Genomic DNA, 14,591 nt, shown 5'->3' with positions numbered 1-14,591 from the left:
CAGTAGGTTAGAATAATATTCGGCATTGACAATAGCAACTAGTTTCAGAAAATCAACCATGATCATTCCTTCTGCCTTTCCCAGCTGACTTGAAACTTGAAACTTGGAAACTTTTTAGGAGGGGAGAAAAGGGGAAACACTTGAAACTTTTTAGGAGGGGAGAAAAGGGGGATGCCTTCCACTGTTTCGATTGTTCTTTTATTTCAGAGTTGTAGACAGGTGCCACCATGTTTTGTCCATAGTGACAGATCATCCCCAAAACTGAGCTTTATCTTCATTAGTTTCAAAATGCTGCACTTTCTCATGTCAACACCTCACTCTTTCCTGCTTCTGATCTGCATTCAGTGCTTTAGTGACTCACCTCAAAGAAACCCTTTTCATTCCTAAAATATTCACCACAATATCATGAGCTTGTTTATGGGAGATGTTGAATGTTATTTCAGTGTGCTTCAATGTTATTCTGCAGTCTTGTATGATCAGGTCATGAATGGCATCCACATTTGCAGGTGTGGACATAGTAACAGGCTTCCCACTGCAGGGTGCATCTTCAACACAGTTATGTCCATGCTTAAATACTGTAACCTAGTTTTTGAGTGTGGCATACGAAGGACAATATTCCCCTAATGTTTGCTGTATGATGCTGGATTCTCTCAACAGTCACCATCTTCATTCACCTTCCACACTTCAATGCCCTCTGTAAAGGAGAAGAATATAGTTACAAACCTGAAAATTTCTGTGAACACACAAGAAGAGTCACAGCACAGATTGGCAATATTGTCTTTCACAAAACCTTTGCAATCTATATTGGGCTAAAAACTTTTCAACCCCCCCCCCCTTAATAGCATCATTTGCATAGCATTGGAGGATATTCAAACTCATTATATAGCAATTAAGCTTCACTAAATAAGGTAGTTTAGCATAAAGATTGAATTTTTAGATAACAATCTAAAAATTAGAATTACAAAATTTCAACGAGTTTACAATTCTGAAACAAATGCAATTAGTGTATTCAACATTTACAAATATTTATCAGTCCAATTTGGAAAAATAAATCCATAAAGATAACAAGAAATAATAAAATTACTTTCTTCACTTTACTATTAGCAACAAATGTAGTAAAATATAACAAAAATCTAAAATGATTTATCAATAACCAATTCTTAATAGACATAGTAACATGAAACTTCTTATGAAAAACAATATATACAAAATCCACTCTAAACATCAAAATACTTAGAAAAATTGTCTTGCTTGAAGCTGAGTGCATAGACAAATTATACTGATTATTCATGAGTTTATTATACAGCTATTTTTCCATGCATGATTCTTCTTGTATACTGCTAGGACTTACCCATCCACCAAAGGCTTTTTCTAGTTCCATTGCCACTGCTATGGTTATATGATCATTGTTTAATGACCCCACAACTTGAAGACCAACAGGAAGGCCCTCTCTGCTAAGACCCATTGGGCAGTGGGTTGTTGGAAGGCCTAAAGCATTAAACACAGCCGTATATGCAATATTAAAAGGCTTAAGAAGTGGAAAATTATGACATGGTGCTGGTTCTGGATGGGTAGGATAAATAAACACCCCATTGTCTTTCAACAAGTCTTGTAATTCATTTTTAAGATCTGTACCGATTTTAATAAAATGACCAATTTTTTCATGTTTTTTGTGTAATTTTTCTAACAGCCCTAGACCTAGAGCAGGGAGTGTGTGCTCAGACCACCCAAACAACCATTTAACTAGCTCCTTGAAGACATTCACCTCCTCCTTTCTCCCACCAAGCTCCTCACAGAAAGTGGGAGAATCAGCTGCAGTCATTCTGTAGGCCCATATATTAAATGAATATTTCAGCCTTTTCAAGTTGACTTGTTGTATAGGAATTTCATATGTAGTTTTCAAATAGTTGACAGCCTGAAAATATTTAAACAGATTGTAATAAATAACATGTAATGGCATTAGTTAATTACACATTAAAAAGTGTGCAATGCAGATTGCACATTTAAACAAAAAATTTACACATTACACAAAAATTAAAACAGGACATGAAAGGAAAATGATTTGAGTCAATTCAAGCAGTCCAATCAAATACAATAGATTGTCAGAGTGTTCACAAAAGAAGACTTCCACAAATGTTATGATAGTGACAGGCATGATGGAACAAGTGATTACACTGAAGAATATTAACAATGTAAGCACATTTATCATTGAATAAAATAATTTTTTTGCAACATTCACAAACTTTTTCATCAAACCTTTCACTGATATGATTAAAAAACCCCCGCTAAATACAGCACAGTAATGGATCATTTTTCATCATCATTTAGCTCTGTTATACCCAGTGGGTGTACAGGTCATTGTGGTAGAGCAAATCAATTCTGGGCTATCAGCCTTCCATTCATTATTTTATTTTATGCTGTACTATTTCCTTTTAGAATTTTAATCTAGCCCAAGTAATCTCTCTTTCTTCAAATGCTTGCTTGACACCATTGATTGACTTTCTTCTTTGTCTGCCTCTGGGCCTATTACTATTTGTTTCTGCTTTAAAAATCTGTTTGGTTAATCTCCCTCCATCCTATCTACATGTTGTTGTTATTTGGTTTTTAGGAGCATTAGCAACTAAGGCCATATTGCTCCTGGGATATGCGGTGGTCATTCCCTGACCTTTCCGCATCCTCTGTATTTGGTTATCGCGGGCTCGAACCGCGGTCTGATCAAGAAGTGTGTGCTATGCACTGCTGCTCCTGCCCACCTGGCTATGGAGGCGCCCCTCCCTATCTACATGTCCATACCACCTTATGTTTGTTTCATGTACCTTAGACTGGATATTGATTACCCCAAGAGATTTTATTTATTATTTCTTTGCATGCATTATGAGCTTGCCATTGTGTCTATTAGTTCTATTTGTTTATCTTAAAACTCAAATTTTTGTTATATTCCCTTACCGCATATAAGTTGATTTGGCATACAAGTCAACCTCTACTTTTTTGCCTCAAAAATTCATGCTTAGTTATATATTCACTGTATAGGATGATTCCCTGTTTTTAGCATCATCTTTCATACCTTGTGTAATGTCGAATTACAGTAAAATCTGCATTAAGAACCACTGTACTTTTTAATCCAATTATTTCTGGTCTTTCTTTCTTTCTTTTAAATGCAGCATAATAAATTGTGACATTTTATTATACTGAACAGTGAACTGTAAAGAGAGAGAGGTAAGATATTTTTTACGGTAAATCCATATGTAGCACGTCACAAAATCAAATCTAGAGGCATAGATAATGTGGAATTGCTCTTACTATATATGTACATGGGAGGCTTTGATTATCCAAGCCATCCTTTGTCTATTTAGTATTATACTGCTAATTGGTTTTGCTGTAACAACTCGTTAAGGAAGCAAATTAACTATTAGATATTGACAATTTAAAAAGTACATCTGAAATCATAACTCCTGATGAATTCCATGAATTATTTTTGCTTAATGAAGATTACAGACAAATTCTTAGGTTTTATATGGTAAGCAACAATGTATATTTATGTAAAAAATGTATATTAATAAATTGTAAATGTATTGTTATTAATTCATGTTATTCTAACTTAAGAAAAGATTCTTCAATTTAAGCTTAAAGATTTTAAGCATATAGGTATTTCTCATTCTCAACTCTTAGGTCAATAGATAAAAATGGTTTGGAAACTATTATAATTATCTTATTTTTTGTTTTGGCTAATTTTAATTTTTTCTCCAAATAACTTTGTTTAACTAGCTTCTTATACTTTTTCCTTTATCTATTCTATTGTTTGCTTCTACGTCTAAATTTCCATCTTTAAAGACTGTTCCTCAATACATAAACTTATTTGTTCCAACTAATGGTTATTAATCTAAAATTTAACATTTACTCATCGTTTTCATAACTTTTGTTTTTGTGCAATTAATTTCCATGCCAATGCTTCACAATATTTACTAATTTCATTCAGAGATTCTTGAAGATCTTGCAGGCTATTATTTAATAGCACAGAAACATCTACACCAATGAGCCAAAACATTATGACCAGTGAGTCGTTATGCAAATCGAAGCAACTGCAGGTGAACTATGGCGCATACGCGGCGGGTCGGGACACGATATAAAAAACACCTGATACAGAGCTCCATTAATTGGCGTTACCCTTGTTCTTCAGATGGGAAAGGCAGTGAACTTAAGCGAGTTTTGACAAAAGGCAAATTGCAATGGCCAGACAACTGGGTCAGAGCATATCTGAAATGGCATGGCTGGTGGGGTGCTCACGGGCAGCCATGGTTAGTACCTACTGAAAATGGTCCGAGGAGGGGGAACCCACAAGCCACCGGCAAGGTGTTGGATGACCACAGCTCATCAATGCTTGAGGTGAGTTAAGGCTCTCCTGGATGGTACATGGCAACAGAAGGGAGAATGTGGCGCAACTCAACAGTAATTGGAATGCTGGTGATGGGAGTAATGTGTCACAACACACAGTACATCCAACCCTGCTGAAAATGGGGCTGCATAGATGCACACCGCTCTGAGTGCCCGTGCTAACCACGGTTCACCGGCGACAATGCCTACAATGGGCACATGAGCATCGAAACTGGACCTCGAGTGATTGGAAGAAGGTAGTCTGGTTCGATGAATCACGTTTCCTGTTGTACCATGTGGACGGCCGGGTATGTGTGCGTCATTTACCTGGGGAAGTGATGGCACATGAATGTGCCATGGGACAAAAACAAGCCAGTGGCGGCGGTGTTGTGCTTTGGGCGATGTTCTGCTGGGATACCCTGGGTCCAGTCATCCATATGACAGGCACTCTGACGTCTACTACCTACCTAAACATCATTGCTGACCAGGTACACCCTTTCATGGCAATGGTCTTCCCATCTGGTGGTGCTGTTTTTCAGCAGGATAATGCGCCATGCCACACCGCCCGGATTGTTCGAGACTGATTTGCGGAATATGAGAAGATTTGCAGGTATTGCCCTGGACTCCAAATTCCCCAAACATCAATCCCATTGAGCATTTGTGGTTTGTGTTGGAACAGCAACTCCGATCTGCTGCATCTCAACCACAGACCTTACAGGAGTTAAAGGATCTGCTGGTTATGCATTGGTACCAGATACCACAAGACATATTTAGAAATCTTGTAGCATCCATGCCTCGCCGGGTACGAGCTGTTTTGGATGCCTGTGGAGGACCAACATCATATTAGGTAGGTGGTCATTATGTTTTGGCTCATCGGCGTATATATAATAATGATATACAATTTTTACAACACCCCAGCTAAACTTCATCAGCAACAAATAGCGTAGGCCAGTAAATTAGAATGTTTTATCATGGGAGATGTTGGGGGAGGGGGATTGTAACTTTCCAGATATTGACAGGAACTTTCAGATTAATCATTCACAGAGTAATAGAATATTTTTCGTTTTACTGGATGATTGTTTTTTTTACCAGAATATTAGAGAGACAATGAGAGGGCAATACTCTTGATCTCATTGTCAGCAGTGACTCTGTACATTTAAGAATTTTTATATAAAGGAAACACTAGGTGACAGTGATCATATGTATTAATGTGGGATTTGTTTAAGGATGTAACTACTGTCAGGGATAAGGGGAAGGGATTTTGCTTTCACAGAGGTGACTAGTAGAATGGTCATCTTAGTTTTTAATTCTTTTTGGTGGTTTATAAATTTAAATTTCCAACCAACCCAATATGTAAATTTCCAACTAATACTATTCTTGCATTGTCATTAGTTTCTTTTGTACTTCTAAGATATTAAATATGTAATCAAGTTAGTCACAAAGGAGATTAAGTGAGCTAAAGAACATTATGAGAAGTCTCTGGCAAAGAAAAGCAGCAACAACTTCTTTCCTTATACAAATGACAACAAAAAACAAAGAAGACTGCCAACTTCAACGACAGACAAGAATGTTGAAAAAAAAGTCGAGATTGTGCAACGAGGATATTGGATGAGTATTTGACTAATTGCAGAATAGTTACACATTGACAAAGAAACAGTAAGAACAATTGTGACAGATGGTTTTTCATTGTGACAATGTGCCATATCATTACTTGGTCGCAGTGAGAGTTTTTAATGCAAAACAAGATCACAATGTTGGAGCATCTGCCTTATTCGCCAGATCTGGTGCTGTGTGACTTTTTTCTGTTCCCAAAAATTAAAATCCACCTCAAAAGGAAAACTATTTGAGGCCTTAGCAGACATTCAGAAGAACACAATGTAGCAATGAAAGGCAGCATCTTCTGATGCCTTCCTCTGCTGTTTTAGATCTCGGAAATCACAAATGGAGCTTTGCATAGTATGGCTGGAGAGTACTTTGAAGGGGATAAACATTGAAATTGTTGTATTTAAAATAATAAATGATTTAAAAAATATATTTTTAATTTCTTTTTAGACAGACCTTGTATTAACAGGAAAAGACAGGGGTTGAATCACATTGGTCCATTTGATGTCAGTGGTTTAACTGTTGATGATCCTGCTCAGTTTAACAAACTCAGTAAGAATTTTACATCAACATTCACACATTAAAAATTTTTAAGGGAAGAGGGGTTGTCAGAAGATTATCAAATTCTAACAGGGAGCTAAATGACTTTGTGATAGCTGAAAGAACACTTTTCTTTCAGCTATCACAAAGTCATTTAGTAGTAAATGGTAGAGAAATTGTTGAAGCTAAACATAAAAATGGCACCTGGGATGGATAGGATCTATCCAATTATATTAAGGGAAACAGCAAAGAAGGTTAGTAAACCCTTACCTATAATTATGAGATTATCTTTGGATTCATGGGAGGTCCCTGTGGGATACACAAAGGGGGGAGGGATCTAAAATTGAAATGAGTAATTCAAGACCTGTCGGTTTAACTTTTGTTCTAGTGAAAATAATGGAGTCACTGGCTAAAGAAGTAATGCAGGACCATCTAGACAGGAATGCAATTATATCGTAGTCACAGCATGAATTTGTTAAGGGGTGATCAAGTCTGATCAATCTGATTATTATAATGTGGTAATAAAAAAAAAAAACCGGATGCAAAAATTAATTTTGACATCATATACTTGAATTTCAGGAAAGCTTTTGATACTATTGCATATAAAAGTATACTGTATAAATTGGAGCAGTATGACATTAAGGGCAAGTTACTGCTATGGATAAAGAGATGGTTGAGTGGGAAAAGACAGAGAATGGTTAATAATGGACACTGCTCTTCATGGAGTACCCTAGGGTTCAATGCTGGGCCCACTGTTGCTTTCTATATTTGTTAATGATATTGATAAAGGTATAACAAGCTTAATGTCAAAGTTTGTAGATGATACAAAGGCTGGTAGGTGGTTAATGACAATAATCACGGTAAGCACTGCAAAAAGGTCTAGGAAAATTAGGCAGATGGGCTGAGAAATGGTAGTTGAAGTTTAACACTGACAAATGCAAGGTATACTGCATATGGGTAGCAATAATTCCTCATTAACGTACCAGCTGTGTGTACTACACCCAGCATAATGGAAAATTAAAAAGAGCTGTGGATAACTGTGCAGTCAGATATAAAATTCTCTAAGCAGTGCAGACAGGCTGTCAGGACAACTCATGGTGTTTTGTTAATGATATACAAGAACTTTGCTAGCAGGGATAAGAGGGTGCTTATCCCATTGTACAAGGCAATGGTTAGGCTGCATCTTGAGTATGCATGCAGGTCTTGAGGTGTCATTTTAGGATGATGCAGATTTGCTAGAATGGGTGCAGAGAAGAGCAACAAGATTAGCAAAGAGAACAAAAGGGTGGTCCTATCAAGAAAGGCTTTTGTTCTGCATCTGAAGACTAGGCACTTGCAAGGAGATCTGAATGATGTGTTTAATGCTTTGAATAGATTGAGTAAGTAAATGTTGATAGCATTCTTCTTCTTCTTGTTCACAATACACATATGAGGGGACATAATTTCAAACTGAGGAAGAATGGTTGATTGTTGGAACAAACTTCCATCTGTTTTTGTGGAAGTGGGTAGTTTGAATAAATTAAAGGAAGAACTAGACAAATTATTGGAGGGGATGGACAGGTTATGTGGGAATTATTATTATTATTATTTTTTTGGTTGATGCTTTATAAGCTTGCTTCCTTGCATCATTTGCTACTACCCATAATAATATAAAGAATTCTTCATTTTTTCTTTTTCTTTTTTTGAGCTTTCAACTGGGCTGTATCCATTGATAAGTTTCATTAACGAACTTTCCATCAAAAATTCTGCCCACATAACTCTACTAGACAATGTTTCCTAGCTGCTTCCAAAATGGATCTAAAAAGTTACTGCTACACTTTTCTTACTTCCAGAATAAATTTATAATTATTGTTTAGTTGCAGCTCACTTGGATTCACCCTCTTGGGTTTTTGTAATATTAATCATTGACTTCATTCTTCTGCTAATACCGCTCATTAGCTATTTCAGCTTCTAACTATATGTATCTTGATGGTTGTTTATTTTCTTAAATGTAAAATAAAAGCCAAAGCTATGGTAGAAGCTAGTTTACTTCTAATGGCACAACATATTCCCCATGATCTCCTTTATTTTGAACATTATAAATTGATCCTTAAACTAAGTTTCAAACAGAGTCCTTGGTGTTTTAGACATTGGTGAATCAATGCATGAACTTTGTGAGTCACTGCATGTCCTGGAGCCTGTATGCAGTGAAATTCAAATTTCACAACTGTCAAATAATTATTGTGCAATTATTTAACAATTTTAGTGCATCTTGTCATTATTATTTTATAAAAAGGAATGGAAAAAATTAAGGATAAGGAATATAGGTCTCATAAATGTAATACAGATGATTAGTTGAAATAATTAGTTGTGCTGAAAGTGGAAAATCTTTGGCCTCAATCAAACAACCAGTAAACATAAGCTGATTGCCTGTTATTCAATTGTGAAAGAAAAGGGCAAAATTAACGACCACGTAAAAAATGCTAGAAATAAAGTGGGCAACTATGACAAAAAAGGTGGCTAAGGTAAAGAAAGCCACACAAGTACCACTGGAATGTCGGCTAACTTGCACAGAAAATTAGTTTCCTGAAACCGCACTCTAGCACTGCTCGCTCGGTAAACAGACGGTAGGTGTTATGGTCTGGAGAAGAAGTCAAGAACGATACTTTGTATATTGATTGACAGGTAGGTGTGGAAAATGATGAAATGACTGGTGGTGGGCGTGACGGACGGCAAGCTACTGTGTAGCTCACTGGTTGGCATTATGATGTGTATTTATGAGTAAAGAACGGTGCATAATTAGTTTTATAATGACCAAGTAATAGTAGTGATGAATCTTTTAAAGATGGAAGAAATTTGCAAGGAAAATAAAACGTTGCTTGATTTTTTGATGAAAACTAAATGAATAAGTTTAACACCGTTTATTTTAAGTTAATTGAATCATGAACAGAGTCATGTGGAAAGTTCTGGTATTGTAAAAATTGTTCTGCACAAGTTTCTTTATTAAAACAGTTTTATGGAAAATACAAAACTTCCATTAAAAAAGATAATGTATATTATATACTTTTGGTCAATGCGCATGCCAGTAACTATGACAGCATTCCATCTGGAGATTTCAAAAGTAAACAGCAATTAAGTTTTATAAGAAACTAAGAGATATTTGCAAATTGCAGTTGAAAAACCCATTAAGTTGGGTGGGTCGGGGAAAACTGTAGAAGCAGCCGAAACTGTATTGGTAAAACCAAAACATCAGAGAGGACGAAATTTAACTGCTAAGAAGAAACGGGTATTTAGAGTATTTGAAAGATTGGTTGGTTGGTTGGTTTTGATTTTATTGGCGCAGTAGCTACTGAGGCTATAATGCACCAAGACCAAGTCATATATAAAAAATTTTAAACTTTCAGTGACCCAATTACTTAGGTCACTATGTCAAAATATATAACAAATGTATAAAAGATAAATAAATAGAAAATCACAATAAAATGTAAATTTTATATATGAGCAAAAACGTTTATTGATTTTAAAAAGCTAAAAACAGCAGACACATTGTTATTGTCAGATAAAATCTGACTGAGTGTATAAGGCTCAGCCGGATGACTAAAAACGGTAAAATATAAATCACATTCTTGTCTAAAACGTGGACACACGGTTAAAATGTGATGAATAGTTAAAATGGTGCCGCAGTTCTCGCACATAGGACAGTCATCTACCCTCAGCAGAAAAGCATGTGTAAGATGACTGTGTCCTATGCGGAGATGAGCTAAAACAACTTCCTCTTTGCGGTTCCTGCGCAGACTAGACTGCCAGTGTTGGATTACAGGCTTTATCTGATAGAGCTTGTTTGTGACTTGCTCATGCCAAGATTGTTGCCATTGGGAATGTAATTTAGTTTGTATTAGCTGCCTGTAGTCTGTATAGGGGACTAACAGGCAATAAGTGTTGTGTGGTTCTGGTGATCTGGCCGCAGCATCTGCCAGATCATTTCCCCTGATCCCAATGTGGCTCGGAATCCAGCAGAAACGGATCGAATGAACACTCAAACAGGGAATGTAACGTCTGCTGAATCCGTGTCACAATCAGATGAGGATTATACCTCATCCCCGATAAAGCCTGCAGTGTACTTGAAGAGTCAGTGTATACCATACATCTTTGGTGCTTACGGGTTTTAATGTGGTCCAAGGCTAGCTCAATAGCATACAACTCAGCTGTGTATATGCTGCATTCGTGGGGAATCTTCCCAGAGATAGTATTATCTGGAAAGATAGCAGCAGATCCTACAGACAACTCTGATTTCGAGCCATCGGTAATCACAGGCAAAAAATCAGCGTAATCGGATCGGTGGGCAGCATAGAGTTGCTGGTAAACAGATGATGAGGTCCCAGACTTTACCCATTTCTTAAGGGAAAAGTCACAGGACGGGATATTAGCATGCCAGGGTGGAAGAGTTTCTTTTGGTGTTTTCGCAACCTTGTCTACCGTGATGTTAAACTCTCTGAGTAGCTCTTGGACACGAATACCAAAAGGTCGATTGGCAGTCTGACGGGTATTGTACAAGTTTTCCCAACGTGGCTCGAAAACGGGTGTCCACGTAGGATAGTCTGGCAGGGATTTCAACTTTAATGCATAGTTTAAAGACAGCTGCTTACGTTGAAGGGGTAATGGTGGTTCACTTACTTCGCCGTATAAGTTCTGGACAGGAAATGTTCGAAATGCTCCAGTAGCGATACGGATAGCCTGATGGTGGACAGGGTCCAACCATCGGAGGACACTATCTCTGGCTGAGGAGAATACCTGGGACCCATAATCTAATTTGGATTGTACAAGTGCACGGTAAAGCCGTAGTAGGGTGCATCGATCTGCTCCCCAACGCATGGAGGAGAGAGAGCGAAGAATATTTAGTCCTCTCGTGCATTTTGTACGAAGTTGACGAATATGTTCGAGAAAGGTCAACTTTTTATCAAACGCAAGTCCCAAGAATTTTGTCTGACACTACTGGAATAATATTTTGTCCGAGCCTTAATTCAGGTTCAGGATGAAGATTACGCTTGCGACAAAAGTGTACGCAAACGGTCTTCTCCGGCGAGAACGCCATTGGCAAGTGCCCAGGAATTAAGGCGATCAATGGCTTTCTGCAGTTGTCTTTCAATAACTCTCATGTTGCATGACTGACAAAATATGCTAAAGTCATCAACATAGAGGGCACAGTTTACAGTTGGAGGAAGTTGTTCTGTGATGGAATTTCCTTTGATGGCAAAAAGCGTGACACTTAATACTGATCCTTGTGGTACTCCCTCCTCTTGGCTGAAGGAACGAGAGAGTGAGGATCCCACACGAACTTGGAAAGATCGATTGGCTAAAAAGTTTTTAATAAAAATGGGGAGTTGCCCCCTAAGACCAAGGCTATGCAGATCTTTTAAGATGCCAAATCTCCAAGTTGTGTCATATGCTTTCTCCATGTCAAAGAACACCGACACCAAGTGTTCACGTTTTAGGAAAGCATCCTGGATGGATGCGTCCAATCTAATAAGATGGTCCAAAGTGGACCGGTTCCTTCGGAAGCCGCACTGGATGTTGGAGAGAAGGTCATTTGATTTGATATACCATATTAAACGAGAATTAACCATTCTCTCCAGGATTTTGCACAGACAGCTAGTCAGAGAAATAGGACGATAATTGGTGGTGACTTTTGGATCCTTTCCTGGCTTAGGAAAGGCAAGAACGATTGCCTTTCGCCAGGAGTCCGGAAACTGCCCTTCAATAAAGATTCTGTTATACAGAAGGAGCAGACAATCCATAGATTTTGGTGAAAGATGTTTAATCATTTCATAATGGATGCCATCTGGTCCAACAGCACTTGCTTTGGAAAGAGTGAGGGCTCTTTTCAGTTCCTCTATAGTGAATGTCCCGTTGTAGGGATAGAGCCCCTTGGACTTAAAGTGCTTGTTTTTCCAGTTTATGTTTCAGGACCAAGAACTCTGGGGAATAAGAGGATGTTGCGGAGATGATAGAGAATGTTTCCCCAAGAGCATTGGCTATTGCAGTTGGATCTGCAATAGTGCATCCATTATAATCTAGGATTGAAGAAGGGTGGGATGTATATTTTCCCTTCATTTTCCGGATTTTATCCCAGACTACCTTAGAGTTGGTAGACTGGTTAATAGATGATGTAAAACGGATCCACAATTCCTTTTGACTCTGACGACGGATGTAGTGTGCTTTGGCTCTTGCACGTTTGAAGGCTATAAGGTTGTTCGTGGTAGGATATCGCCGAAATATCCCCCACGCTTTGTTTTGAGCCTTTTTTGCTGTTGTGCATTGTGAATTCCACCAAGGTTTGGGAAATGGTGGAAACCGGGCAGATGTTTTTGGGACAGCATTCGCAGCTGCTTGGACAATGATTTCTGTGATGTACTTTACTGCATCATTGATAGGCTGCTGACTGACTGTACTGAGGTCAAAATTTGCCTGATGTTGGAAGGCATTCCAGTCACCTTGATCAAACTTCCACCATGGTAACCTAAAAGGAAGACATGGCCTCCCACTGTGTAACAAGATTATCACAGGGAAGTGATCACTTCCGTATGGATTCTCCTCCACTTCCCAAGTGAGTGAAGGGAGTAGAGAAGGGGAGCAGATAGAGAGAGATCAATGGCAGAAAAAGTACGAGTAGGCATGTGGAAGAAGGTATTTGTTCCAGTATTTAGAAGGGAAAGGTCATCGTCATTGAGCATACGCTCTATGACTCGTCCCCTTCCGTTGATGTTAGCACTACCCCACAAGGTGTTATGTCCGTTAAAATCCCCGAGAAGTAAGAAAGGGGGAAGCAACTGCGTTAGAAGATCATCAAGGTCTTCCTGGGAGATGTCAGTCCCAGGTGGCAAATAGATAGAGCAGACCATTAATAAAAATCCCACTGTAAGGCGAATTGCAACAGCTTCTATGCTAGTTGTAATTAGCAAGGGCTGCACTGGGGTCTGGTTACCTACAAGGATAGCCACTCCCCCATGAGCAGAGCCATCCGCAATTCTGTCCTTTCGAAAAAATGTGATGTTGTGCATGGTGGGATCATCATTTGCCTTTAGATATGTCTCCTGCAAGCAAAAGCAAACTGGCTCGTGCTTTTGCAGGAGGGCCTTGATGTCATCAATATTTCGCCGGAATCCACGACAATTCCATTGTAGGAATTTAGCCATTATTTTGGCTTGTTGGGTCCATCAGGCGGCTTCCGAGGTGCTGAGGGCTTACTTTTATCAGTCTTGGGTTTATCTTTTTTGGGGAAGAATGGACGCTGTCCCGTGTCCATTTCTTCCTCTGCAAAGAGTTCCAAGACTGAATCTTCGGGTACCTCCTTCTGCTCGATATCCACGTTTTCTTGGGTACTAGGGGGGGACTTCCCCTTTTTTATTCTTTTCTTTCGTAATTACCTTGGTTACTTGTGGAGCATTAGGAGGTACTGATATAGCAGTGGCAGCTGTTTGGTTTTTCTGTGCAGGTTTTTGAGAACTTAAGAGATAATGCACGATGGGAGTGAAAGACTCCTTTTAAGGAATGGTCATGTCCGTCTGAGTTCCGACGGAACATCTCCCTGCTACGTTCTGGGCGTAGGTAGGTTTGTTGGTATTCAGGGGTTTCACCGATTTCCTTGCCTCCTGGTATGATATATTTAGCTCTGCCTTCAGCCGTTGAATTTCTTTTTCTTCTTTCCACCTCTGGCATGCTCGTGAGTAGGCCGGGTGTTCGCCTTCACAGTTAATACAGGTGGGTTTTGCGGCTGAACATGCTGTTGTTTCGTGGTCCTTTGCACCGCATCGAGCGCATGCAAGGACTCCATGGCAGGCCATTTGAGAATGTCCATACTTCTGGCATTTAAAACACCGTAAAGGGTTCGGAATGTATGGACGCACTGAACAATTTATGTATCCAGCTTTAATCTCGTCAGGAGGTTTAGGAGAGTTAAAAGTCAGGATAACGCTCCTGGTTTTAACAATTTTTCCATCCCTTTGCGCAGTAATTCTCTTGACGGCAATAACTCCCTGTGGTTTTAATTCGGAGCAGATTTCCTCCTCGGTTACGTTGAGAAGGTCCCACTCCGAAATGAC

At 38.7% G+C, this 14,591-nt stretch overlaps 1 protein-coding gene across 1 annotated transcript in view; it reads right to left on the bottom strand.

Moving 5' to 3' along the window:
• Positions 1-1,223: 1,223 nt before the first annotated feature.
• The window catches only part of LOC150081287 (fatty-acid amide hydrolase 2-like), a 62,447-nt gene continuing 49,079 nt past the window's right edge, over positions 1,224-14,591 (bottom strand). Inside the window, exon 7 of the mRNA XM_090379072.1 lies at positions 1,224-1,915. Within this exon, the coding sequence (XP_090235198.1) occupies positions 1,307-1,915 (609 nt within the window). The 3' untranslated portion in view covers positions 1,224-1,306. The remainder of the gene's footprint in view (positions 1,916-14,591) is intronic.

The sequence above is a fragment of the Mastigoproctus giganteus genome, chromosome 8 (assembly GCF_048544385.1).
Source record: "Mastigoproctus giganteus isolate SK-2022 chromosome 8, ASM4854438v1, whole genome shotgun sequence".
In the NCBI taxonomy this organism is placed as follows: domain Eukaryota; kingdom Metazoa; phylum Arthropoda; class Arachnida; order Uropygi; family Thelyphonidae; genus Mastigoproctus; species Mastigoproctus giganteus.
This window is presented reverse-complemented; position numbering and strand designations above follow the sequence as displayed.